Below are 26,864 nucleotides of genomic sequence, written 5' to 3'. Positions count from 1 at the left end.
CCCAGCTACTTGGGAGGCTGAGGCAGGAGAATTGCTTGAACCTGGGAGGCGGACGTTGCAGTGAGCCGAGATCGTGCCACCGTGCTCCAGCCTGGACAAGAGCGAAACTCCATCTCTCTCTCTCTCTCACACACACACACACACACACACACACACACACAAATTAGCCTGTTGTGGTGGTGTGTGCCCGTAATCCCAGCCACTTGGGAGGCTGAGGCGGGAGAATTGCTTGAACCAAGGAGGCAGAGGTTGCAGAGAGCCGAGATGGCACCACTGCACTCAGCCTGGGCAACAGAGTGAGACTCCATCTCAAAAATAAATAAATAAATAAAAATACATTTTAAAAAAGCTAGAACTGGGGAGGCTGATGTGGGAAAAACGCTTGAGCCCAGGAGGGGTAAGCTGCAGTGAGCTGAGATCATGCTACTGCACTCCAGCCTGGGTGACACAGTGAGACTCTGTTTCAAAAAAAGCTGGAGTTGAAGAACTGTGTCCTTGGGCAGCCTCAGTTCCAAGCACTCCTTTTATCTCCTCCACCTGAGGCAGCTACTTTCTCTTACTCCGGCTACTTTTTTTTTTTTTTTTTTTTGAGACAGATTTTCGCCTTGCCACCCAGGCTGGAGTGCAGTGGTGCAATCTTGGCTCCACCTCCACAACCTCTGCCCCAAGGGTTCAAGTGATCCTCCCACCTCAGCCTCCCAAGTAGCTGGAATTACAGGTGTGCGCCACCACGCATGGCTATTTTTTGTATTTTAGTAGAGACGGGGTTTCACCATGTTGTCCAGGCTGGTCTTAAACTCCTGGCCTCAAAGGATCGGCCCACCTCAGCCTCCCAAAGTGCTGGGCATGAGCAGCCTTTTTTTTTTTTTGCAACTCCAGTCTAAGCATTCTGTTCTCCATTGCCTCCTAAAACTACTACCTTCTATCTCTACTGTTTAACTCAAGGATGTCTCATTAAATAACTGGTTGGTTACCAAATTCAAAGTTCCCTCTTCTCCTTCCTCATTCTCCTCCATCTTTAAGCAGCAAAACTACGTTACAACCACATCCCTCCTTTGCTATCAGTGGGTGCCCCTGCAGGTCTCCCCCTGCCTGTTTCTGCTCAGCCTTCAGTCTTTTCCCAACGGCCTCTTCAATGCTGGGGCTCCCCACACTCTCTCTCCAAACCTCTGCTCTTAATATACACAAGTTTCTCCCACTAGCTCACTGCCAATGAACCAGACTCCCAAACCGTACGTCCCACACTTGCCCTCTCCAGTGCCAACCAGCTGCCTAGAGGGCATCTCTTTTTTGACTATGCCACAAGCACCTCAAACTCCACATCTCAACCTTCTCTGCCTGTTCCTCGAGCCTGAAACCCTCGATCTAGCCTAGATTTCTCCTTGTCCCCTGTCTGCATTCCAAGGCACCGAAGCTGCCGACTACACCTGCTCGTTGCTTCTCCCTCTCCCCACTGCCTTAGTCCTCCTGCAGCCCCCAACCATCACCAAAAGAGCTTTTTAGCCGCTCTCCCTGCCTGAAGTCTCACCCTCTCCGCCCAATTTAGCACCATATGGCTGCAAGTGACGCCTTTAACAGGCTTCCTTGATCAGATTCTCTGGCTGAAAACTCCCAAACAGCTCTCCCGCCCTCGGATAAAACATAAACTCCTTTCTGCAGCACACAAGGTTCTTGAAGATCTCGCCCCAATTAGCCGTGCAGCCCCTTTCCCGGATTCCTGCGCTTTAGGCTTGCACTCCAGCGGACTGACCTACTTGTTCCCGGAGTGCTCCACATTCTCTCGTCCCCAGCTTTTGCACACGCAGTTTCTTCTGCCTAGAATGCGGTTGGCTGTGACGACCCCCAGGTAAACCAACTCCTACCACCACAGGTGAAACGAACGCCCTCCTCCTCCTCGCCAATCCCGTTAGTAAGGTGATGTGACTGCCGGCTTGTACCCACTAAAAAATGTTTTTGTGAGCAAGGACCCTGTGTTATGCATCTCAGTGTTCCTGGCACCTAGCAGAGCTGGGTACAAGGGGAATATTCTTTATCCTCTTTGAACCTCAATCCCTCATTGGTAAAACGGAGATAATAATAACCCCTAAGATTACTGTGAAGCTTACAGGAGACATGCAGAAGAATTCTGGCCAAGGGCCCAACCAGGGTAACATAATGAGACCCCGTCTGTTAGAGAAAAAAAAATACATATATACACACACACACACACACTCACATATGTGTGTGTGTGTGTTTAAAAAAAAAAGTCTAGCCAAAGTAAACACAAAAAGTAAAAAAGCTTTTTTTGACGCGGTAGCCAGATAGAGATCTTTCTCAGCCCCAAACAGACTGCATGTCTTGCACGACTGCGTCTCCTTAAGCCTCAACGTCCCCGCTTCCCTAGTGGGGTTAATAATAGAAGCCAGCTCGGGGTAGGAACGAGAATTAAGCAGGACTGAGCCGCTGTGAGCACAGTGCCTGGCGCAGGGGAAAGCGCAGGTCACGTAGCCACTGGGGTCGGGGTCGGGGTCGGGGTCCCGTGCTGCGGTTAAGTCGGGGGTGGGCGGAGGGGGAGAGGCAGAGCTCAGAAGCGGGCCGCAGCCCCGGCGGATGCTTGGGGCTCCTCTCGGGGGACCTCTGGGCGATCCTCCCCACCGCGCCGGGCCCAGATCCCCAACCCGGCCGCCGGCCTCCCCTGCGGCCGCCCGCCCCGAAGCAAGGCCCCGAGAGGCGGGAAGCGAGGCCTCACGTGCAGCGCAGCGGCCGCGCCGAGGGCCTGCCAGGCTACTCACTGAGCCACAGCTCCAGCGCCGCTGCCGGGCCCGGGGGACCCTGGGCCGACTCGGTTCCCGCCACAGCCCCCGCCCCCGCCGCCACCGCGGTCGCCGCCATCGCTCCAGCCCCGACGCTGCGGCCACGGGCGCCACTGCTTCTTTAGCTGCCGTAGCAGCCTGGCGCTCTCCTCGGCTGACTGCGCGGCAGGAGCGGTGGATACGTGACGGGGCGGGGACCAATGGTGCCACGCCCACCCCAGGCCCCGCCTCCACGCGGGCTGGGCGGGGACATTTCTCAGCCCAGATCCCTCCACCCAGCGCGGGTCTTCTAAGACCACTCACCCTACTGTTGCCAGATAAAATACAAGACGCCCAGTTAAATTTGATTTTCAGAAGAACATGAATAATTCCTTTAGCATTTTTAAAGAGACGGCGTCTTGCTCTGTCACTCAGGCTGGAGTCCAATGGCGTGATCACAGCTCACTGCAGCCTCCACCTCCTAGGCTCAAGGGATCCTCCCGCCTCAATCTCCGGAGGAGCTGGGACTAGGGGCGGGCACCACCACGCCTGGCTAATTTGTGTGTGTGTGTGTTTTTGGTAGAGACTGGGTTTCATCATGTTGCCTGGGTGGTCTCAAACTCCTGGGCTACAAGATCTCTTACCTCGACTTTCCAAAGTGCTTGCATTTATTTTTTATTTTTATTTTTTTCTTTTTTTAAGACGGAGTCTCACTCTGTCGCCTAGGCTGGAGTGCAGTGGTGCCATCTCGGCTCACTGCAACCTCCGCTTCCTGGGTTCAAGCGATTCTCCTGCCTCAGCCTCTTGAGTAGCTGGGACTACAGGTGCGTGCCACCACACCCAGCTAATTTTTTTGTATTTTTAGTAGAGACGAGGGAGGGTTCACTATGTTGGCCAGGCTGGTCTCGAACTCCTGACCTCGTGATCTGCCCGCTTCCCCCTCCCAAAGTGCTGGGATTACAGGCATGAGCCACCGCGCCCGGCCTATGTGTTTGCATTTTTATTCACAGAAGGGTTTTCCTGGAACACTTCTTTTTTTTTTTTTTTTTAGATGGAGTCTCGCTCTGTCGCCCAGGCTGGAGTGCAGTGGCGCGAGATCTCGGCTCATTGCAACCTCCGCCTCCCCGGTTTCCTGGAACACTTCTAAAATAACATGTTCTGTATTCCTCAATACTCTGCTTTATTTTCTGCATCACACAGTACACCATCGATATATTATTTACTTGCTTATTTTGTTAAAAGATAATTTTCCCAAAAAAGTATGTCATGATTCTCATAATTATGAAATGAACACGTGTTAAATATTTTATTTAATTACGAGGGAACCAAGCAGATGTTATAATCAATCCAAAAATGAAGTCAAAGAAGAGCAAATTTATCTGAAAAAAAAGGAATGTAAGACGAATGTGCAAATGGACGCAAAACTGGCTTTTCCACTGGGGTGAGAGCTATCCCTCCAGTGAGGGGAATTAATTTACCTATTTATAGGCAAGAATTGTTTTGCATTGCTATCAGCTGTCTACAACTTAACAGAGTTACAAGACTTCTCAAAGACAAAGAAAGGCTAGAACCTGGAAGGTTGTGCTGTGTAGACAATGCATAATTTTCCATTGAAGCTGTTGTGCCGCACCCCTATTAACTTCAGTAGGGATGGCGGAAGAAGAGACCCAGAGCCACTGAATGAGGCAGGTTTACTGAGGGGACTTACGGGGTGGTCTAGTGGCAGTGGGCTGGACAGGAGGACCACTACCATTTATAAAGAGCATCAGTTTATATAGTATTTTCAACTAGCACCCTTCCCCTAGCAATCTCCACCTGACAACCTCAATTTAACCCCAAACAAAGGGCCTTGATCCCCCCTATGGCCTGCGTTCCACAGGATGGGGCCAAGGGTTCAGATGTTCCTCTTAGATAGAGTGAACCTCCGGGCTGGCCACTCCGTGATTCCGTAGCTTGGAACTCAGAACACACATTCTTCTTAGACCATAGGTACATACGCCATACAGAAGCACAAATTCTTCCTTGTAGGTAACTGAATAGCAATGGGTGATGATTCTTGTCCACACACATGCAAAGGAATATTGTCCTGGGAACACACAAACTTCTTGTGGAAAAACCAGTTCTGCCCCCACTTGCACATCTATTTCAACATTCCTGATCTATACATGACGTCCATTCTTTGGACTGGTTTGAACATCTCACCAGTTTCCTCATTAAGGAGTTAAAGAAAATCTTTTTTTTTTTTTTTTGAGACAGAGTCTCGCTCTGTTGTCCAGGCTGGAGTGCAATGGTGCAATCTCTGTTCACTGCAACCTCTGGGTTCAAGCGATCCCCTGCCTCAGCCTCCTGAGCATCTGGGAATACAGGCGCCCACCACCACACCCGGCTAATTTTGGTATTTTTAGTAGAGACAGGGTTTCACCAGGTTGGCCAGGCTGGTCTCAAACTCCTAACCTCAGGTGATCCGCCCACCTAGGCCTCCCAAAGTGTTGGAAATACAGGCGTGAGCCACTGCACCTGGCCTAAATAAAATCTTTAATACATATTTATCTCTTGAAGATTCTAAACATCTGGCAACACTGGACCCGGCTTTCCACACTGCAACAAAACCTGGATATGACTAGAGCCTGCACATGCTAGAGGGGGCATGAGCTCTACAGTTTGCCAAGGACCATCCTTCAACTCCTGAAACTTTACTTATTGTAAGCACCTGCAATCCTTTAACATTTTTACATTGTTGGAGCTCAGAAAACCATATCCCAGAGCACGGAATTTTGGCATAGCGAGTACTTTGAACTCAAAAACAGTGGAAAGCCTCAGAAGCAGCCTCAGAGCAAAGGTTCTCTGACCTCCTGCCCGTCTTTCTTCTCCCAAGGCAAGCCACAGAAACTCCAACTCCTCTTTCCCAAGATGGGTCAGGGAAACTCAAACCCCTCTCCCCTAAAGCCAACCACAAAACCTAGACATATTACTCCAACCTTCCCTTATTTCTGTTTAAGAGTTGGCCATAAAGAAATTCTCAGTCAGGCACGGTGGCTCACACCTGTAATCCCAGCACTTTCGGAGGCCGAGGCAGGCAGATCACGTGGGTCCAGGTGTTCAAGACTAGCCTGGGCAACATGGTGAAACCCCGTGTCTACAAAAAAATACAAAAATTAGCTGAGTGTGCTGGTGTGCACTTGTAGTCCCAGCTACTCAGGAGGCTGAGGCAGGAGGACCCTTGAGCCTGGGAGGCGGAGGTTGCAATGAGCTGAGATCACACCACTGCACTCCAGCCTGGGCATGGAATGAGACTCTGTCTCAAAAAAAAAAAAAAAAAAAAAAAAAGAAAGAAAGAAAAGAAAAGAAAAAAAAGCAATTATCTGAGCTACTTTGTCTCATAATAGGTGGTCATGTCCCCTTATTCCTGCCTTATACCTAGGAGGAAGGAGTGATATACAGGTAAGCCAAGAAGAATTTGGACAGGCCTTGCTGGGTTCCCCCACCTAAGTCTAATAGATCAATCATACCGTTTTGTTCAATCCTATTTCTACCTGGCTGTTGGTCATCAAACCTAAGCATAAAAGTAGACAGCCTTCCCTCCGTCTTTATTTCTGAAAGCTCCCATGTCAACATAAAACTTTTTTTTTTTTGATGAAGTCCTGTCGCCCAGGCTGGAGTGCAGTGGCTCGATCTTGGCTCGCTGCAACCTCTGCCTCCCAGGTTCAATCAATTCTCCTGCCTCAGTTTCCCGAGTAGCTGGGATTACAAGCACCTGCCACCGCGCCTGGCTAATTTTGTAATTTTTTTGTAGACATGGTATTTCACCATGTTGGCCAAGCTGGTCTTGAACTCCTGACCTCAAATGATCTGCCCATCTCAGCCTTCCAAAATGCTGGGATTACAAAAGTAAGTCACTGTGCCCGGCCTATAAAACTTTAATTAAATAAATCTGTTACGCTTTTCTCGTGAGCCTTTTTTTTTTAAGACAGGGTCTTGCTCTGTCAACCAGGCTGGAGTTCCGTGGCACCACCAGAGCTCACTGCAGCCTTGACCTCCCAGGCTCAAATGATCTTCGCAACCTCAGTCCTCAGAGAGTAGCTGGGATGACAGGCACACACACCACCACTCCCAGCTAATTTATTTAGTTTTGTAGAGGTAAGGTCTCACCATGTTACCCAGGCTGGTCTCAAACTCCTGGGCTCAAGCAATCCTCCCAAAGTGCTGGGATTACAGGCATGAGCCACCATACCCGGTCTTAACCCGTCTTTTGTTATAGGAGTGTTGGCCATGACCCTTTGGAGAGGTGAGGAAAGATGTAAGGTATAGATGTCCCACAACATCTAGATCAATGGTTTTCAAACTAGCATGTGTCAGAATCACCTGGAGGGTTTGTTGCAAATTGCAGGGCCCCGCCGCAGTTTCAGATCTAGTAGGTCTGGAATGAGGCCCCAGAATTTGTCTTTGTAATAAATCTGCAGCTGACATTGATGCTGATGGTCTGGAGACCACAACAGAAAGGATAAAGGCTAAGTGGGTAGGAAGTGGTTGAGCAGTTTAATGTAGTGGTTGGGTGTGCAGGCATTGTGATTAGAACTATGTTGTTTTCATCTAAGAAATAAGGGTTAAGTGCCTACTTCATGGATTTTTTTTTTCTTAATCTAAAAGAGATTTTATATATATATATATATATATATATATATATATATATATATATATATGTATCAGCTGGGTGTGGTGGTGCAAGTGCCTGTAGTCTCAGCCACTTGGGAGGCTCAGATAGGAAGATTGCTTGAGCCCAGGGGTTCAAGATCAGCCTGGGCAACATAATGACACCCTTCTCTACAAAAACAAAAAAAATTAAAAGGCCAGGCATGGTGGCTCATGCCTGTAATCCCAGCACTTTGGGAGTTCAAGATCAGCCTGGCCAACATGACAAAACCCCTTCTCTACTAAAAATACAAAAATTAGCTGGGCGTGGTGGTGTGTGCCTGTAATCCCAGCTACTCAGGAGGCTGAGACCGGAGAATCGTGTGAACCCAGGAGGTGGAGGCTTCAGTGAGCTGAGATTGCACCACTGCACTCCAGCCTGCAAAAAAAAAAAAAAAAAAAAAAAATTAAAATTAAAAATAAATTACCCAGCCTCTGATATTTCTTTACAGCAACACAATGACAGACTAACACACAGCTTAAGCTGAAATACCAATCTTCTGTCCTTGGCACTCCTGGATTTCAGGCATTCGGGTTTGGATTGGAATCTACACCACTGGCTCTCCAGCTTTCAGGCCCTTCAACTACACCACTGGCTTTCCTGGGTCTCCAGCTTGCACAAGCAGATCAGATGACTTTTCAGCTTCTCTTTTTTTTTTTTTTTGAGACGGAGTCTCGCTCTGTCGCCCAGGCTGGAGTGAGTGGCGCAATCTCGGCTCACTGCAAGCCCCGCCTCCTGGGTTCACGCCATTCTCCTGCCTCAGCCTCTCTGAGTAGCTGGGACTACAGGTGCCCGCCACCACGCCCGGCTAATTTTTTTGTATTTTTAGTAGAGACGGGGTTTCACCGTGGTCTCGATCTGCTGACCTCTTGATCCGCCCTCCTCGGCCTCCCAAAGTGCTGGGATTACAAGCGTGAGCCACCGCACCCGGCCTTGACTTTTCAGCTTCTCTATCAATTTTTATTTTTTCTAGAGACAGAGTCTAGCTCTGTTGCCCATGCTGGAGTGCAGTGGCACAATCATAGGTCACTTGCAGCCTCCAACTCCTGGGTTCAAGTATCCTCCCATCTTTGCCTCCCATAGTGCTAGGATTACAATTACAGGCATAAGCCATCACCTCTGACCTATTTCTTTTTTTGAGACAGGGTCTTGCTCTGTTGCCCAGTGCAGTGGTACAATTACAGCCCACTGCAGCCTCAACTTCCTGGATTCAAGTGGTCCTCCCGCCTCAGCCTCCCTAATAGGTGGGACTATAGGCACACACCACCATGCCCAGCCAATTTTTTTTTCTATTTTTTGTAAAGATGGGGTCTTACTATGTTGCCCAGACTGGTCTTGAACTCCTGGGTTCAAGCAATCCTCTTGCCTCGTTTTCCTAAAGTGCTGGGATTACAGGCATGAGCCACCACACTTGGCCTTTTCAGCTTCTATAATTTGGTGAGGCACTACCTAATAATAAATCTCTCTTACTAGATATATATCCTGTTGGTTCTGTTTCTCTGGAGAAGCCTAACCTAGGCCCTTAGAGGCCGTCATGAGAGAACATGGCTTTGCCATGAAAATAGCCCTTTTCTGTGCCTCATTTTCCAATCTTCTCCTACTGGGGCTTCTTGCTTCCATCTGCTCCTGCTTAAGTTTCTCTTTGGCATAGTTGCCAGAGTGACCTTTCAAAAACCACAAATCTGCTCATGTCATTTCCCTGCCTAAAACATTTCAATGGCTCTGCACCTCCCTCCTTATGAAGACCCAACTCCTTGCCTTCATTAACTGAACCCCAACTTTGCTGAGGTGCCTGCCACTCCCCACCTGGCCATGCACCTCAGGGACACGCAGACCCCCTTCATCTCCAGCTCTGGATCTGACTGATTTATGGAGACCCTCACTTCCCCAGCAGGGATGGCTGAAAATTTGGAAGCTGAGTAGAGGGAGGGTACTTAGGAGTTTCCTTGCTGTTGGGAGACAGCCATAGAAAGCCACCCTCTCCCCAGCAAACATGAAGGAGGAAGTGCAGAGGCCTGACTGCTGCAGGCAGCCAACTGTGTCTGCTGCAGATGCTGTGGCCAGGAGGGTGGAGAGAGAGAAGGACCCTGGGCCCTCACTGATGTCACCACATGTGTAATTAACCAACCCTGCAGCCCACCTTACCAATGAACTTCCTGCTAAGTAGGATAATAAATCTTATTTAAGATTTATTGCTCTGTTGCCCAGGCTGGAGTGCAGTGATGCAATCACAGCTCACTGCAGCCTTGACTTCCTGGGCTCAAGTGATCCTCCTGCCTCAGCCTCCCTAGTAGGTGGGACTATAGGCACATGCCACCATGCCCAGCTAATTTTTTTCTATTGAATCTGGGTTTTATTATTTGGATCTCACATCTGCCTGGTTTCTCAGCAGCCACTTCTACCTCTCCCCTGACTCCTACCCTTGGTCCAGTTCTGATCAACTTTGTGAAGCTTTATTTTTCATCCCTCTCCTTGGAATGTCCTTCCAACCCACATCTACCTGGGAAACTCCTACTCATCCCTCAGAACCCAGTTCAAAGGTCACTTAGTCTATAAAGCCCCATGACAGGCCTAAACAGAGTAAAATGTTTCTGCTTCTGGGCCCTTCTATTACTCAGAGGGTCTTTGTTTTCTAAATATTCATTATGCTGGTCCCACGGAAGGCAGGACATTTTATCATAAGATACAAATATTAACTTCAAAACAAATAGACATTTATTTATTATTATTTTTTGAGACAGAGTCTCACTGTGTCACCTAGGCTGGAGTGTAGTGGCGCGATCTTGGCTCACTGCAACTTCTGCCTCCTGGGTTCAAGTGATTCTCCTGCCTCAGCCTCCCGAGTAGCTGGGACCACAGGTGCATGCCACCACATCTGGCTAATTTTTTGTGTTTTTAGTAGAGACAGGGTTTCACTGTGTTAGCCAGGATGGTCTTGATCTGACCTCGTGGTCTGCCTGCCTCGGCCTCCCAAAATGCTGGGATTACAGGCGTGAGCCACCACGCCTGGCCTATCTATCTATTTATTTATTTATTTTTATTTTTTGAGATGGAGTCTGTCACCCAGGCTGGAGTGCAGTGTTGCGATCCCAGCTCGCTACAACCTCTGCCTCCCGGGTTCAAGCGATTCTCCTGCCTCAGCCTCCTGAGTAGTTGGGATTACAGGTGTGCACCACCATGCCTGGCTAATTTTTTTATTTTTAGTAGAGACGGCGTTTCACCATGTTGGCCAGGCTGGTCTCAAACTCCTGGCCTCATGATCCACCTGCCTTCACCTCCCAAAGTGCTAGGATTACAGGCATGAGCCACCACGCCTGGCTGACATTTATATTTTTTGAGACAGAGTCTCACTCTGTCACCTGGGATGGAGTACAGCGACACAAACACAGCTCACTGCTGCCTTGACTTCCTGGGCTCCAGCTATCCTCCCGCCTCAGCCTCTCAAGTAGCTGAGACCACAAGTGCTCACCACAATGCTCAGCTAATTTCTGTATTTTTTTGTAAAGATAGGGGGGCATTTCACCATGTTGCCCAGGCTGGTCTTAAACTCCTGTGCTCAAACGATCCTCCCCCATCGGCCTCCCAAAGTGCTGGGATTACAGGAGTGAGCCACCACACCCAGCCAACAACTTCTAATTTTAGTCCCCACTAAACACATGTCCGTCATCTGTCCCCACCCTTCACTTCTAAGCTTTGTCAAAGGTAGTCTCTCCCAGATAGCTGGATTCAATGCAAATTACAGGCAACAGACTGGACTGCTAATTATACTGGCAAATCTTGCAAAAGAGGAAAGATTTCCCCGCTTAAATGGAAGTGATACTGGTAACTGTTAGAGTCTGGCAGTTAGACCAGCTGATGAGTGCCACTTCTGAAGAAACTGATCTTACTAATATAGTCCTCAAACACTTTTTTCATCACGAGATCTTGACCCTTACTATGTATCTGTCAACGTGCCAGGTGCTGTGGTTATACTAAAAGACAGACTTCCTTCCTGCCATAATCTCATATTCTTTTGAGTAAGATAGAGAGTAAATATGTACAAATAAAATATATAATTTCATATAGTAAAAAGTACTACGAAGGCAAAAATAAAGTAGGATAAAGGCAGTATGAATGGGATTCCAAATTTGGCTATAAAAATGTAATTTTCTAGAAAGGATACTGTCTTTTTTTTGAGACAGTCTTGCTCTGTCACCCTGGCTGGGGTACAGTGGCACTATCCTGGCTCACTGCAGCCTCCACCTCCCTGGGCTCAAGTGATCCTCTCACCTCAGCCACTCCAGTAGCTGGGATTACAGGTGTGCATCACTACACACCACTAATTTTTGCATTTTTTGTAGAAACGGGGTTTCACCATGTTTTCTAGGTTGGTCTCGAACTCCGGGGCTCAAGTGATCCACTGGCCTTGGCCTCCCAATGCGCTGGGATTACATGCGTGAGCCACCGTGCCCAGACCTGGAAAGGATACTTTTTTTTTTTTTTTTTTTGAGACGGAGTCGCTCTGTCGCCCAGGCTGGAGTGTAGTGGCGCGATCTTGGCTCACTGCAAGCTCCGCCTCCCGGGTTCACGCCATTCTCCTGCCTCAGCCTCTCCGAGTAGCTGGGACTACAGGCGCCCGCCACCACACCCGGCTAAATTTTTTGTATTTTTAGTAGAGACAGGGTTTCACCGTGGTCTCGATCTCCTGACCTCGTGATCCGCCCGCCTCGGCCTCCCAAAGTGCTGAGATTAAAAGCGTGAGCCACCGCACCCGGCTGGAAAGGATACTCTAAACAACACTGAAAAACAACACGCTCAGGGGAAGGAACTGGTTTCCCACTCACTGAAGTGAGTCACCTGCAGCCATGATCATAGAATATGACTCCCACTGACCACAGCTGATTGGACCAGGGGTAGACACCTGACCCAGGCTAGGCCAATCAGATTCTCCCCTGCAAATTTGTATGTGGAATATTGGTTATTTAATTGGTGGTGTAGAAGAGAGATGATTTAGCTTCAGGGCTGGGGCAGTTGTTGGCCAACTGCAGAGATAAAGAGAAAGGCAGCCTGCAGAGGGAAAACAAAGGGAACAGACACAAAGAGGGGTGAATGTTACAAACTGTGCCATCTCAGAGGGCCGAGTGGCTGCCTTTGGTCCCAACAGGTTTCTAGGTACAGATTCCATTCTCTTGTGAGGTCCAGTTGGAAGTCTTGCCCTTTAGATCTGTGAGAGTCCTAATTTTTCCAATAAATTCCTTTCATGGTTTCAGTTAGTCTGAGTGTGTTTCTACGCATTGCCACCAAGATCACTGTTTCTAAGGATGAAAATAATGGTGATAGTGATACCTAACATTTATTAAATGCCATGCAATGTTCTAAGAACTTCATATATGTTGCCAAGCGTGGTGGCTCATGCCTGTAATCCCAGAACTTTGGGAGGCCGAGGCGTGCGGATCACCTGAGGTCGGCAGTTGGAGACCAGCCTGATCCACATGGAGAAACTCCGTCTCTACTAAAAATACAAAATTAGCTGGCTATGGCAGCACATGACACATGCCTGTAATCCCAGCTACTTGGGAGGCTGAGGCAGGAAAATCACTTGAACCTGGGAAGTGGAGGTTTCAGTGAGCCAAGATCATGCCATTGCATGCCAGCCTGGGCAACAAGAGTGAAACTATGTCTCAAAAAAAAGAACTTCGTATATGTTATCTATTCCAATCCTTACAACTCTTTGAGACGGGTACAATTCTTATTCCTATTTTACAAACAAGGAAATTGAGATACAGAAAGTCACATGTGAATAAGGGGCAGAATGTTTCTGAATCTAGACAGCCTCTGTGCCCTTCACCGCTGCACTATACTCTCAAAACACCGGGGATGGGCTTGAGGTTATTTAAAATGTATGAAATTCCTTCAAACACTTTTACTTAGCCAGGTGTGGTGGCATGCACCTGTGATTCCAGCTACTCAAGAGGCTGAGATAGGAGGATCTCTTGAGCCCAGGAGTTAGAGCTGCAGTGAGCTATAATTGTGCCACTGCACTCCAGTCTGGGTGGGCAACAGAGAAACATCCTCTTAAAAAAAACAAAACAAAACAAAAACCAGTCTTACTGATCCTGAGCAAAACCCCCAAACAGAAGACAGATGTCTGGAGCTGCTTTCAAGATAGCACAGCACACTTCACTTGAGGAAGCAGCAACAGCTTTATTCATTTCGCTTTTTTATTAATTTTTTTTTGAGACAGAGTGTCGCTCTGTTCCCCAGGCTGGAGTACAATGGTGTGATCTCGGCTCACTGCAACCTTCCATTCTGGGGGGTTCAAGTAATTCCTGTGCCTCAGCCACCCAAGTAGCTGGGATTATAGGTTTGTGCCACCACACCTGGCTAATTTTTGTACTTTTAGTAGAGATGGGGTTTCACCATGTTGGCCAGGCTGGTCTTGAACTCCCGGCCTCAAGTGATCTGCCTGCCTTGGCCTCCCAAAATGTTGAGATTCTAGGTGTGAGCCACCGGGCCCAGCTCTAATTTAGTATTTTTTAAAAACTGTGGTAAAATACAGAAAAACATAAAATTTACCATCTCCATCATTTTTAAATTACAGTTCAGTGGCATTACATATCTTTATGTTGTGCAATTATCACCACCATTGACCCCTGTAACTTCATCTTGTATAACTGAAACTCTATACCCTAAACAGTAACTTCCCATTTCTGCCTCCCCAAGTCTGACAACCACCATCCTACTTTCTGCCTCTATAATTTTGATTATTTTAAGTAATTCGATTAAGTAGAATCTTACAGTATCTATCCTTTCAACTTTATTTTATTCATTTTTTTTTTACACACAGGATCTTGCTGTGTTGCCCAGGCTAGAGTGCAGTGGTACATTCATAGCTCACTGCAGCCTTAACTCCTCAGCTCAACTGATCCACCTACCTTAGTCTCCCAAGTAGCTGGGACTACAGGCATATGTCACCTTACCTGGCTAATTTTTAAATTTTTTGTAGAGACAGGATCTCACTATGTTGCCCAGGCTGGTCTCAAACTCCTGGCCTTTGACAAGCCTGCCACCTTTGCCTCACAAAGCGTTAGGAAGTATTTGTCCTTTTGTGACTAACATTTCATTTAGCATAAAGTCCTAGAGGTTCATCCATGTTGTAGATATACCGGAATCGACTTAGTATTTTGACCACTCACTTTGTTAAAAACACTCACTTGACCATGAGCCAAAGAGCTCCTTGTAACCATTCTTAATGTCTTACGAAACAGATGCGCTGACAACACTCAGTAGATCAGAGTTAAGCTTGGACTCTGGATCGGCACAGATCTGAGTTTAAATCTTGATTTTGCCTCGTACTATAACCTTGGAAGTTTTAGTTAACTTTTCAGAGCCTCGGTTTCCATATCTGTAACAGAAAAAAAAAAATACTGCTTCTCTCATAGTGTTATAAAAAAAATTTACTGAGATGATGGACTAAGGCATTTACGAGCATTATCTGACACCTGGGAGAGGGTGAGGCTCATGTAAGTGCACGATAAATTATAAATATTGTTATTATTGTCCCCTTCTGTGGTCAACCACCTGTTGTTTCTGCCATTACATCTTCTTCTGGAGAAAGCTCCCTAGTTTTCCTTGGGAACAACTTTTCCTGCCTTGCATATAATCCCTGTGAAACTACCTATTACTGGCCAAGGAATGGTAGCAGCACCTCAGTTAGCCCAACAGATACTTGCTCCTCAGAATCTGAACCTTGAGCAGAGTCATCCAAAGCTGAGGGGAAAACATGGAGAAATTAACAACAACAAAACGGTTGTAGTTCATGTGTCGCCATCAAAGAACTCAGACAAGACTGGCCATTAGCTCCTGTAGCCAGTTCCTGTCTTTTCCAAGACCTGTTTTTTTGGCTTTTCGGTAGATGCTGTGGCTCTCTTATGGCCTCCAATAAACATAAGTGAGGCAGAGTTGGTTTCTATTGTTTGCAACCAACGAACTTAATGGATTCTGTATTAGAAAGAACTGGTATATTCTTTAAGCAAAGACTAGGACTCTATGGGGCTCAACAAACTCTGTAATTGCCTTTCCACTCCCCTAGACAAAATAAACTTATTGTCTACTGCTGGAACGCAAATTATCCCCAAACCAAGTAGCTTTAAACAATAAACGTTTACTATCTCACAGTTCACGTGTATCTGAAATTCCAGAGCAGCTTCTCTGAGTGGTTCTGGCTTAGGGTCTCCCATACAGGTCACAAGCAAGATCAGCCAGGACTGCGGTCATGTGAATGCTTGGCTGGAATTGGAGGATGGGCTTCCAAGATGGCACACTCCCATGGCTATTGGTGGGAGGCCTCGATCCCTTGTCATGTGGAGCACCTCATAAGGCTGCTTGAGTATTTTCATGACCTGGAAGCTGGCTTCCCCCAAAGTAAGCGATCAAAGAAAACAAGACAGAAGCCATGATGTATTTTATGACTTACCCTCAGAAAGCAAACTCTCATTTCTTCAATAGCGTAGTGGTTACACAAGTCAGGCCTATTCAGTGTGGGAAAGAACCACACAAGGGTGTGAATAGAAGAAGGCAGGGATGGTTGGGGGCCAACTTAGAGGCTGGCTGCCATGCAGGGGAAGCCTAGAAGCCTGGTAGGGGTTCATGTACCCTACCACCATCCTCCTTTCACTTGCTATTCCTCTTCACTGAAGACCCCAAGAAGCATATCTCATTTCAGAAACCAGCAGAGATGATGACTTATAAGTCATGGAGGAAGGAAGAGGTGGATTTGAAGAGAAAGCCACAAAATAGGCAGGGTGAAGGTCTCCAGTCCAAGGACCAGGTCTGGAAGACTGGAAAAATGGAACAGATGACGTTTAGGGAAGGGAGACAGTCTGCCCCAAGGTTCAAGAATAAAGGGTAGCATAAGACAAGAGTGCTTACCCTTGGCAGTGGAGTCACACTTCTCCTTTTACAACCCCAAAGAAAGTCTGGTGTCCAGTTCAGCCCTGCTTGTGTCACATATCCTTTGCTGCTCTGAGTCTTTGGGGCCTGAGAACTGGGACCCATGAGTCCCGCTGCCCAGCTGCTATGGGCTGAATTGTGTCCCCCTAAATTCTTACACTGAGAAACCCCCAGCACCTCAGAATGAGACTGTACTTGGAGATTGCGCATTTAAAGAGGTGACTAAGTTAAATTAGGCTGGTTAAAGTTAAAATCCAGTCCGACTGGTGTTCTTAGAAGAGGAACGTTGGGCACATAATGAAACCAGAGATGTGTGTGCATGGAGGGAAGACCGCACAAGGACACAGTGAGAAGATAGCTGTCTGCAAGCCACGAAAAGAGGCCTTTAGGAGAAACCAGGCCTGCTGACACCTTGATCTTGAACTTCTAGCCTCCAAATGTGAGAAAATAAATCTCTGTTATTTAAACCACCTGCTTCTGTGGCATTTTGTTATGGGGGCCCTAGCAAACTGAAACCCAAGCCTTCTGCACTGTTCCAGGATGTTAGCTTTTCTGTGAACTAACTCCGAACCACTGCTGTGTAATGTGTGAGAAACCAGACCCGGAGAATGCCTTTCCAGAGTCCAGGAGGTTAGATGGGTTGGGCTTCCCCAGCCAACTGACAAGAACGGGCCTGTGGTGGATCCACAAATGCACTTGTGTGCAGTCAGAGATTGTTTCCACTCTTAGTTCCTCCGGCAAACTTCCCGACGGGCCCCAGGCCTCCTTCTGGTCTCTGAAAGCTGTTTCTAAGCTCACAGGTTCTTAGGGCGATCTCCACTGCCCGACACATCCTCTCCCTAGCTGGAAACCACCTTCTGGATCCGTTCCCGCACTTCCTTTGGTCCCAAGGACAACATCATCTCAGCTACAGGAGGTCCTTGCTAAGAACAAAAAGAGCAAATATTGCCTTACTACCTTAAACTGCCTATAGAACTGAAGCTCAGCCTCAGTCTGCAGAAATTATTCACAGGCCAGCCCCCACACTGCTGCCTGTGTTCTGAGGACCAGTGCTTGTGTTACTTCCCTGGACAAGGATGGGTCCTAAGAGCCTGTTTCTCCCCCAACCGCCACCCCCACCCCCCGTCCCTTTTTTTTTTTTTTTTTTGAGATGGAGTCTCACTCTATCGCCCAGGCTGGAATGCAATGGTGCGATCTTGGCTCACTGCAACCTCTGCCTCCCAGGTTCAGGCAATTCTCGTGCCTCACCCTCCCAAGCAGCTGGGATTATAGGTGCACCACCACACCCAGCTAATTTTTGTATTTTTAGTAGAGACAAGGTTTCACCATGTTGTCCAGGCTGGTCTCAAACTCCTGACCTCAGGTGATCCACCTGCCTAGGCCTCCCAAAGTGCTGGGAATACAGGTGTGAGCCACCGTGCCTGGCCTGTTTTTCCCATATTAAGTAAGCTGTTGCTAGGTCTGTTATCCCCAATAAACTGCAAACCCCATGGAGGCAGAGATTATGTATGCGTGTTTCATTCTATACTGTATTCACTGTACCTAACACAATGCTTGCATATAGTAGGTACTCAATAGTGTCTGTTGATTGACTGAACAAGGGGAGTCATCACGTTTCATTCATCTTTGTATACTCAATATTAAGCTCAGTGCCTGCGAGGAAACGTAAGTTCAAAGGATCAATGAGGGGCTCCAGGGAACAATCCAACCCATGTCCCTGCCTCACCTGCTGTCCACTGAGGGCCACCCGGAGGAGTTTCATCACATTACTGTACTTGGTGCCTTCCAGACCTTCTGATAGCTTCTTCAGTTCTCCATTCAGCATATCCTGAGTTAAGCTCATACCAGATCTTTCTAGAAGCCTAGAAGAAGAGGGCTGGTTTACAGGGCCTGCATGGGCCAATGGCAAGTGGGTGGGAGGAAGGGCTTCAGAAGGTTATTGATCAGCTACAGTACGAGCAGCACAACCAATGTTCAAGCCTGTTTTGAGGGAGGTGAAGAAGATATCGACCACTTTCTCCCTTATCCAGGTTGGGAAGGAAAAACCACCAAGGGACCACAAACAGAGAAACCAGTGGTCACAATGCAGGAGGTAAGAGGTGCCATAAGAGGCTTTACTCATTGCTACCTCTGTGTCATGCAATCTTTATGCCTCAGTTTTCTCATCTGTAAAGTGGGGAGAATAATAGTATCTGAGGCTGGCACAGTGGCTCACGCCTGTAATCCCAGCACTTTGGGAGGCTGAGGCAGGCAGATCACTTGAGGTCAGGAGTTCGAGACCAACCTGGCCAACACAGTAAAACCCCATCTCTACTAAAAATACAAAAACATTAGCCAGGGATGGTGGCGGGTGCCTGCAGTCCCAGCTACTCAGGAGGCTGAGGCAGGAAAATTGCTTGAACCCAGGAGGAGGAGGTTGCAGTGAGCCAAGATCGCACTATTGCACTATAGCCTGGGTGACAGAGCGAGACTTTGTCTCAAAATAAAAAAAATAATAATAATAATAGTATCTGTCCTGCACAGGGCTATTGTAGAGAGTTAACCCTTATAAAGCACCAAGTGCCTGAACACATGATAAATACTCAGAAATATTACTTTTTTTTTTTTTTTTGAGATGGAGTCTTGCTCTGTTGCCCAGGCTGGAGTACAATGGCACGATCTCAGCTCACTGCAACCTCCATCTTCCGGGTTCAAGCGATTCTCCTGCCTTAGCCTCCCAAGTAGCTGGGATTACAGGTGCGTGCCACCACGCCCAGCTAATTTTGTATTTTTAGTAGAGACAGGGTTTTACCATGTTGATCAGGCTGGTCTCAAACTCCTGACCTCAGGTGATCCGCCCACCTTGGCCTCCCAAAGTGCTGGGATTATAGGCAGGATTAAAGGCGTGAGCCACCATGCCCGGCCAAGTATTACATTTTGTATTTGAATTTAAAATTTTTAAAAATTAGTTAAGTACAATCAAGAGCTTTGAGACATTACAAAAGGATCTAAAAAGAAACACTTCTGCTTGCAGGCACAACAAAAAAGAAACTTAGGAATAGATTTGACATAGAATGGATAATTTCTGGGAAATTATCTGAAATACCTAGCTTTAAGATTGGTAGAGGGAGACTTCTTTGGAGACGTAGCCAAGAAGAGAAGAAATCAGAAGACCCCACCCAGCTCCAGCAATAGCCCCGCCACCAACTTGCTATGGCCGTTCTTCCACAACTTGAAGCCTCTAGGATTCCAACGGGCCAGCAACCAACCCCCACATCCTGGCAGTCCAGCTGAGTAAGATGCTCTCCCCAAAAGCTTTTGTTTCAGGAGAAATTCTCCATTCAGTTAGAGCTGGACTTGCAAAAATTTGCCCTGGCCCTGATTCTGAGTTAGTCAAGAGATGGGAATAGGATGGTGATGAGTATATTTCACTGCAACTTCCCAGTTCCTCTCAGTTTTTAAAAATAATTAATTATTATTTTTTTTAAGACAGGATCTTGCTCTGTCACCTAGGCTGGAATGCAGTAGTGCGATCACAGCTCACTGCAGCCTCAAACTCCTGGGCTCAAACGATCCTCCCACCTCAGCTGCCTGAGCAGCTTGGACCACAGGCACCCACCACCATGCCTGGCTAATTTTATTTTTACTTTTTGTAGAGATGGGGTCAAGCTATGTTGCCCAGGCTGGTCTCAAACTCCTGGCTTCAAGTGATCCTCCCCATTCACCCTCCCAGAATACTGGGATTACAGGCACGAGCCACAGTGTCCCACCTCCCCTCAGTTATTACTGGAGATTCAAAAGTGGAAACACTGAAGAGGAACTGGGGCTGGACATCTCCTGGTGCAGACGATCTGTGATGCCAATTCTGACCCTGCCTGCTCAAACATGTTCCAGGCAACTGCATTCCAAAGTCAACTCAGTATGGACCACTACGTCTCAGGGAACTGGGTTCATAAGTGATTTGAAGAAACAGCCTTTTGGTGCAGACAGATTTCCTTACTAACTGTCAGCACTGAAGCAGATGAGTTTCAATTTCAGACAAGGGTGATCGTTTCTTTTGTTGTTTTTTTTTTGTTTTGTTTTGTTTTTTTGAGATGGAGTCTCACTCTGTCGCCCAGGCTGGAGTCCAGTGGCACGATCTCAGCTCACTGCAAGCTCTGCCTCCCGGGTTCACGCCATTCTCCTGCCTCAGCCTCCCGAGTAGCTGGGACTATAGGCACCCACCACTACGCCTGGCTAAATTTTTGTACTTTAAGTAGAGACGGGGTTTCACCATGTTAGCCAGGATGGTCTTGATCTCCTGACCTCGTGATCCACCCGCCTGGGCCTCCCAAAGTGCTGGGATAACAGGCGTAAGCCACCACGCCCAGCCAAGGGTGATCGTTCTTACTGCATCATCTCTATGTTCTGAATGTTTGTGTTCCCCTAAATTCATATGTTCAAATTTTAACCCCCAAGGGGACAGTATTCAAAGGTGTGGGCTTTGGGAGGTGATCAGGTAATGCGGGCAGAGCCCTCATGCACAGATGAGTGCCTTTATAAAAGACACCCCAGAGAGGTCCCTCATCCCTCCACCACGTGAGGACACAGTGGAGGGCTGGAAAAGGGAAGGGCCCAGGAACAAGGCCCTCACCAGACACTGAATCGGCGGCACCTTGACCCTGGACTTCTAGCCTCTAGATCTGTGAGAAATAAATGTCTGTTGTTGAAGCTGCCAGTCTATGTTATTTTGCTATAGCAACCCCATGGACTGAGACAATTATTAACTGGGTCACATGAGTACTCCTTATTTACAAAAATCAGGAGATGAAATACTGAAGACATAAAATATAATGTGGGAAAAAAGCAGACACTCTCCCCAATGGCACTGCAGGGAAGCAGGCTGCCGAGGAGCTGATGAAAGAATGACAGGCCCCAGGCCGGGAACAATGGCAGTTCCAGATCTGCTAGAGCTGGCTCAGAGTTAAGAACCATGGCATAGGCACAGAAGGGATTTCTAGTGATCTGGCAGCTCCTGAACATTTGGGTATCAGCTTTCCTGACTCGAGAGGGAGTCCCAGAGCAAATCTAAAATCCAACCTCGTGGTGGAGATGGGCAGTTACGACACTGAATCCCGGTGAATTAGAACTAATAGGTCCCGGCCAGGCACCATGGCTCACGCCTGTAATCCCAGCACTCTGTGAGGCTGAGGCATGAAGATCACTTGAGCCTAGGAGTTTGAGACCAGCTTGGGCAACATGGCAAGACCTTGTCTCTACAAAAAATAAAAAAACTAGCTGGGTGTGGTGGCCTGTGCCTGTAGTCCCAGCTTCTAAAGAGGCTGAGGTGGGAGGATGAGCCCTGAGCTGCTTCCTGCAGATTGCTACATAATGGAGAAATGTACTTCCACAAAGGACATGCACTGGCATTTCTTTTGTCTGGTAGAGAATCTTGCCCTCTAGTTACCTGATACAGAGCCTCTGCAGGAAAAGTGGTCAGCATCGGGGAGTAGGGGCAGAAGGGGAAAGGCAAAGAGGGAAAGCAGTACTGACTCCTGCATTAAGCTGTGCCTCAAGCAGCCCTTCTTCTAGCATCTGCAGTTACATAAGCAATCATTCTCCTCTTGCCTAAGCCAGCTTTGGTTGTGTTTGTAATTGAAAGTTATTACTGTTACAGTAAGAATTAGCATCATCTCTCTCTTACTGAGAAGGAAAAGGAAGCTCAAATAGGTACAGTAACTTGGCCAAAGTGAAGCCACCTGAGCAAGGTGACATAATCTGGTGAGTACATGGCAGAGCTGGGATGCAACCAGGTTGGTGCAAGCAGTGAACACATGCCTATGTCCAGGGAAAGCCCAGGTCCTCCGGGTAAGCCCTCCTCACCAACGAAAGCCAGTGAAGGGTCACTTCTTCACTGGCCATGGGGTTGTGCTGGGGCCCCAACAGCCCAGCCCTGAAGGAAAGGGAGCCATGGGACGGAGAGAGGGAAGGAGGGTGTGGAACCCTGAGCTCAGCCTGCGGGTACTCACCCCAGCACACGCTTGGCGATCACATCCACCTTCTCCGAGATGGCGTCCAGCTGTGCTCGACCCACTGCAGGGCGAGTCCACAGGTAAGAGTACACTGGGGACACCAAGTCCTGCAGGCGGCAAATGTGACCCTGGGGAAGGAGGCAGTCATTGAATGCACTAGGGACAGGGCTCTGGAAGGGAGGAGGAATTGAGGCACCCAGTAACCCCTCCCTCAGCCTCCCAGAATCCTGACACCACACCTGTCTCAGCAGGAGGATCCTCTCCACGTAGACTGGGTTGAGGACATCCCTGTTTTGCAGCTGGCTCCCAAAGGCCTCCTCCACAAGGACCTGCAGCTTCCCCACCAGCTGGTGCCTCTGACTGTCATTGCTCACCAGCCGCTGGAGGTGCAGTCTGCGGAAGAAATCAAGGGGCTGCCCTGCTGTCAACACCCCAACCCACCCAAACTGTCTCTCCCCTGGGGAAAGGGTGAAGTTGGAAGAATGACATATCAGTTCCCATGAGCCCTCCCTTTCCCAAGCTAGAAGAATTCTCTTCACGTTTATAAAAAGAAAGGGATGTGACTAAGGTCACAAACAGCCTGAAAGTCCCAAGCAACTCGGAGACATGCTTTGTTTTCAGGGGTTTAGTTTTTGTTTTTGAGAGTCTTGCTCTGTTGCCCAGGCTGGAGTGCAGTACCACGATCACGGCTCACTACAGCCTAGACCTTCTAGGCTCAAGCGATCCTCCCATCTCACCCTCCCAAGTAGCTGGGCCCACAGACACACATCACCATGCCCAGCTAATTTTTTAGTTTTTTGTACAGACAAGGTCTTGCTATGTTGTCCAGGCTGGGCAACAAGCAATCTACCCAGCTGGGCTCCCAAAGTGCCAGGATTACAGGTGTGGGCCACCATGCCCAGCCATGTTTTCAAAATAGTAGCTGACATTTTATTTTTGTTTATTTATTTTTGAGACGGAGCCTCGCTGTGTCACCCTGGCTGGAGAGCAGAGGTGCGATCTCCACTCACTGCAACCTCCACTTCCCAGGTCACCTACCACTCAGTCCTGCTGCACCTGGAGAAGCTTTTGGCCAGTTGCAGTGGCTCACTTAATCCCAGAACTTTAGGAGGCCAAGAAGGGAGGATCACTTGAGGCCAGGAGTTTAAGACCAACCTAGCAACATAGTAAGATGCCATCCCTACAAAAAAAATTTAAAATAACAAAATTAGCCTGGCGTGGTGGTACACACCTGTAGACTCAGCTACTCTGGAGGCTGAGGGGGGAAGGATCACTTCAGCCTGGGAGTTTGAGGCTGCAGTGAACCGAGATGTCACCACTGCACTCCAGCTTGGGTGACAGGGCGAGACCCAGCCACTAAAATATATAGAAAGAGGCTTTTTTTTTTTTTGAGTTGGAGTTTTGCTCTTGTTGCCCAGGCTGGAGTGCAATGGTGTGATCTCGGCTCACTGCAACCTCCACCTCCCAGGTTTAAGCAATTCTTCCATCTCAGCCTCCTGAGTAGCTGGGACTACAGGTGCCCGCCACCATGTCGGGCTAATTTTTGTGTGTGTGTGTGTATTTTTAGTAGAAATGTGGTTTCACCATGTTGGCCAGGCTGATCTCGAACTCCTGACTCAGGTGATCCACCTGCGTCAGCCTCCCAAAGTGCTGCGATTACAGGTGTGAGCCACCGCACCCAGCCTACATCCACTCTTGAATGCCCCATTCAAAAGACGCCCACTGTTTACTGTGTGAACTTTGGCTAGTTTCTTAACCTCTCTATGTCCTGGGTTCCCCATATGTAAAACAGGGCAAAATCATACAGCTGACCTCATAGGTCTGATGGGAGAAGTAAGTAAAGTAATAGCCCTAAAATATCTGCAGCTGATGTTAATTCTCTGGGCTCATGCAAGTAAATGCACTGAGGATACTGTGTCCCCAAACCAGTGCTCTAGGCAAAGTATCAGGAAGACCCTCACCCCAGATGCACACCTGGCTGATGGTCTTAACCACTAATAACTTTTTTTAAAGACAGTGTCTCACTTTGTTGCCCAGGCTGGAGTGCAGTGGTGTGATCCTGTCTCACTGCAACCTCTGCCTCCCTGGTTCAAGTGATCCTCGTGCCTCAGCCTCCCAAGTAGCTGGGACTACAAGCATGTGCCATGTCCAGCTAATTTTTTATTTTTAGTAGAGACAGGGTTTCACCATGTTGGCCAGGCTGGTCTCGAACTCCTGACTTCAGGTGATCTGCCAACCTTGGCCTCCCAAAGTGCTGGAATTAAAGGTGTGAGCTACCATGCCCAGCCAACACTAATACCCTTTGACTCAGACATGTTAACAATGATCTGAGTTGGAACAATATTTGGAGGTTTCCAAGTGAAGAGCTACTTGCAATATCAAATACATGAAATATAAAGTAGATGCCATGAGACAGTGCTCACTCACTGTGTTGGCTGGGTGTAAGGTTGGGGGGGGAGGTGAGTCTAAAATGAAGATACCCCTCTCCAGACTTTGGTTGTTAACAAAGTCCACGCAAGGGGTGGCTAGGAACACAATGCTAATGATAAAAATACATGTACCATTTACCGAGCACTTTGTATGTGCCAGGGCTATCCAAGATACTTTCATGCAACACTTAATACAAGATACTTTCATAGAACAAGCATATAAGATGGGTATTGTTATTAATCCCATTTTAGAGAAGAGGAAACAGAGGCTCAAAGAGGCTAGGTGATTTAGCCATGGTCACACAGAATTAGGTACCAGAGCCCATTATACCCTCTGCTGTAGGGACCATCATGAGCAAGAAAGCCCTTTCCCACCAGGGGATCTCCATGCTCCCCACTCACCTGTTGAATTCTGGGAGCTTCTCCATGTCCAGCATGGCTGAGTGACAGGTGACCTGGGTCAGGTCGAACTGTGTGATCAGCTCTGGCAGGGTCCTGCCCATTTGGTTCTCTGCAAAGAAGAGAGGCCCAGCTACTCAGCTTCCTCCCTCCCTTCTTCCTTCCACTTAGCTTTTTTTTTTTTTTTAAGAGACAGGATCTTGCTCTGCTGCCCAGGCTGGAGTGCAATGGTACAATCATAGCTCACTGTAACCTCAAACGCCCAGGCTCAAGCTATCCTCCAGCCTGTCTTCCAAGTAGCTGGGACTACAGGCACATACTACCACACCTGGCTAATTTTTAAATTTTTCTGTAGGGCTAGGCATGGTGGCTCACACCTGTAATACCAGCGTTTTGGGAGGCAGAGGTGGGCAGATCATGAGGTCAGGAGTTCGAGACTGGCCTGGCAAACATGGTGAAACCCATCCCTACTAAAAGTACAAAAATTAGCCAGGTGTGGTGGAGCACGCCTGTAATCCCAGCTACTCAGGAGGCTGAGGCAGGAAAATCACTTGAACCTGAGAGGTGGAGATTGTAGTGAGCTAAGATTGTGCCATTGCACTCCAGCCTGGGCAACAGAGCGAGACTCCATCAAATAAATAAATACATACATACATACATACATTTTTCTGTAGAGATGGAGTTTCACTATATTGCCCAGGTTGGTCGCAAACTCCCAGGCTTAAATGATCCTCCTGCATTGGCCTTCCAAAGTGCTGGGATTACAGGCATGAGCCACTGCACCCACCTTCCTTCTACTTTCAAACATAAGGGAAGCTGAGTGAGCAAGCCCTGGGCTCCCCATTCCACTTTGCCCAAAGGGATTTAACTTCTAGCTATTTATATATCAAGAGCCTGAATGAGCTTTCATTTTCAGAAAGGGTTCTGTCATTAAGGAAAAAAAAGGTCTGAAAACAATCAGGCTAAACCCATCTCCATTACTCTCAAGACACGACCTGCAGAACAGTACACCCATTGCCTGGCTGTACCAGAGACTCTGAGTCGACTGGGTTTGGTTGGGGTCTGAGCATATTTTACAAGCTTCCTAGCTGATTCCAAAGCACAGTCAAGAGTTAAGAACCTGGCCGGGCGCGGTGGCTCAAGCCTGTAATCCCAGCACTTTGGGAGGCCGAGGCGGGCGGATCACGAGGTCAGGAGATCGAGACCATCCTGGCTAACACGGTGAAACCCCGTCTCTACTAAAAATACAAAAAAATTAGCTGGGCGTGGTGGCGGGCGCCTGTAATCCCAGCTACTCAGGAGGCTGAGGCAGGAGAATGGCGTGAACCCGAGAGGTGGAGCTTGCAGTGAGCCGAGATCGTGCCAGTGCACTCCAGCCTGGGGAACAGAGAAAGACTCCGTCTCAAAAAAAAAAAAAGAGTTAAGAACCAGGCCTGGCGCTGTGGCTCACGCCTGTAATCCCAGCACTTTGGGAGGCCAAGGCAGGCAGATCACCTGAGGTCAGGAGTTCAAGAACAGCCTGGACAACATGGTGAAACCCCATCTCTACTAAAAATACAAAAATTAGCCGGGTGTGGTGCCAAGTGCCTGTAATCCCAGCTATTTGGGAGGCTGAGGCAGGAGAATTGCTTGAACCCAGGAGGTGGAGGTTGCA

General features: G+C 48.1%; 2 protein-coding genes across 9 annotated transcripts in view; both read right to left on the bottom strand.

Annotated features, from left to right (window-relative positions):
* GGA2 (golgi associated, gamma adaptin ear containing, ARF binding protein 2) overlaps positions 1–3,007 on the bottom strand; it is a 47,298-nt gene extending 44,291 nt beyond the window's left edge. Inside the window, exon 1 of the mRNA XM_055232753.2 lies at positions 2,772–3,007. Coding sequence (XP_055088728.1) covers positions 2,772–2,871 — 100 coding nt within the window. The 5' untranslated portion in view covers positions 2,872–3,007. The remainder of the gene's footprint in view (positions 1–2,771) is intronic.
* Positions 3,008–12,774: 9,767 nt separating this feature from the next.
* The window catches only part of EARS2 (glutamyl-tRNA synthetase 2, mitochondrial), a 38,147-nt gene continuing 24,057 nt past the window's right edge, over positions 12,775–26,864 (bottom strand). For 3 of the 8 annotated variants that reach the window (XM_055232756.2, XM_055232758.2, XM_063612085.1), the window contains exons 5-9: positions 25,214–25,322; positions 22,622–22,775; positions 22,380–22,510; positions 18,119–18,254; positions 14,880–17,315 (exon numbers count right to left, since the gene is read on the bottom strand). In XM_055232756.2, coding sequence (XP_055088731.1) covers positions 17,232–17,315; positions 18,119–18,254; positions 22,380–22,510; positions 22,622–22,775; positions 25,214–25,322 — 614 coding nt within the window. In that variant the 3' untranslated portion in view covers positions 14,880–17,231. Of the gene's footprint in view, positions 14,846–14,879; positions 17,316–17,894; positions 18,255–22,379; positions 22,511–22,621; positions 22,776–25,213; positions 25,323–26,864 lie in introns of those variants that run through there. The other 5 variants (XM_055232757.2, XM_063612084.1, XR_008649279.2 and 2 more) reach the window with 4 other exon arrangements.

This window comes from Symphalangus syndactylus, chromosome 11 (genome assembly GCF_028878055.3).
Source record: "Symphalangus syndactylus isolate Jambi chromosome 11, NHGRI_mSymSyn1-v2.1_pri, whole genome shotgun sequence".
Lineage (NCBI taxonomy): Eukaryota > Metazoa > Chordata > Mammalia > Primates > Hylobatidae > Symphalangus > Symphalangus syndactylus.
The sequence above is the reverse complement of the archived record's forward strand: the minus strand, read 5'-3'. Positions and strand labels throughout refer to the sequence as shown.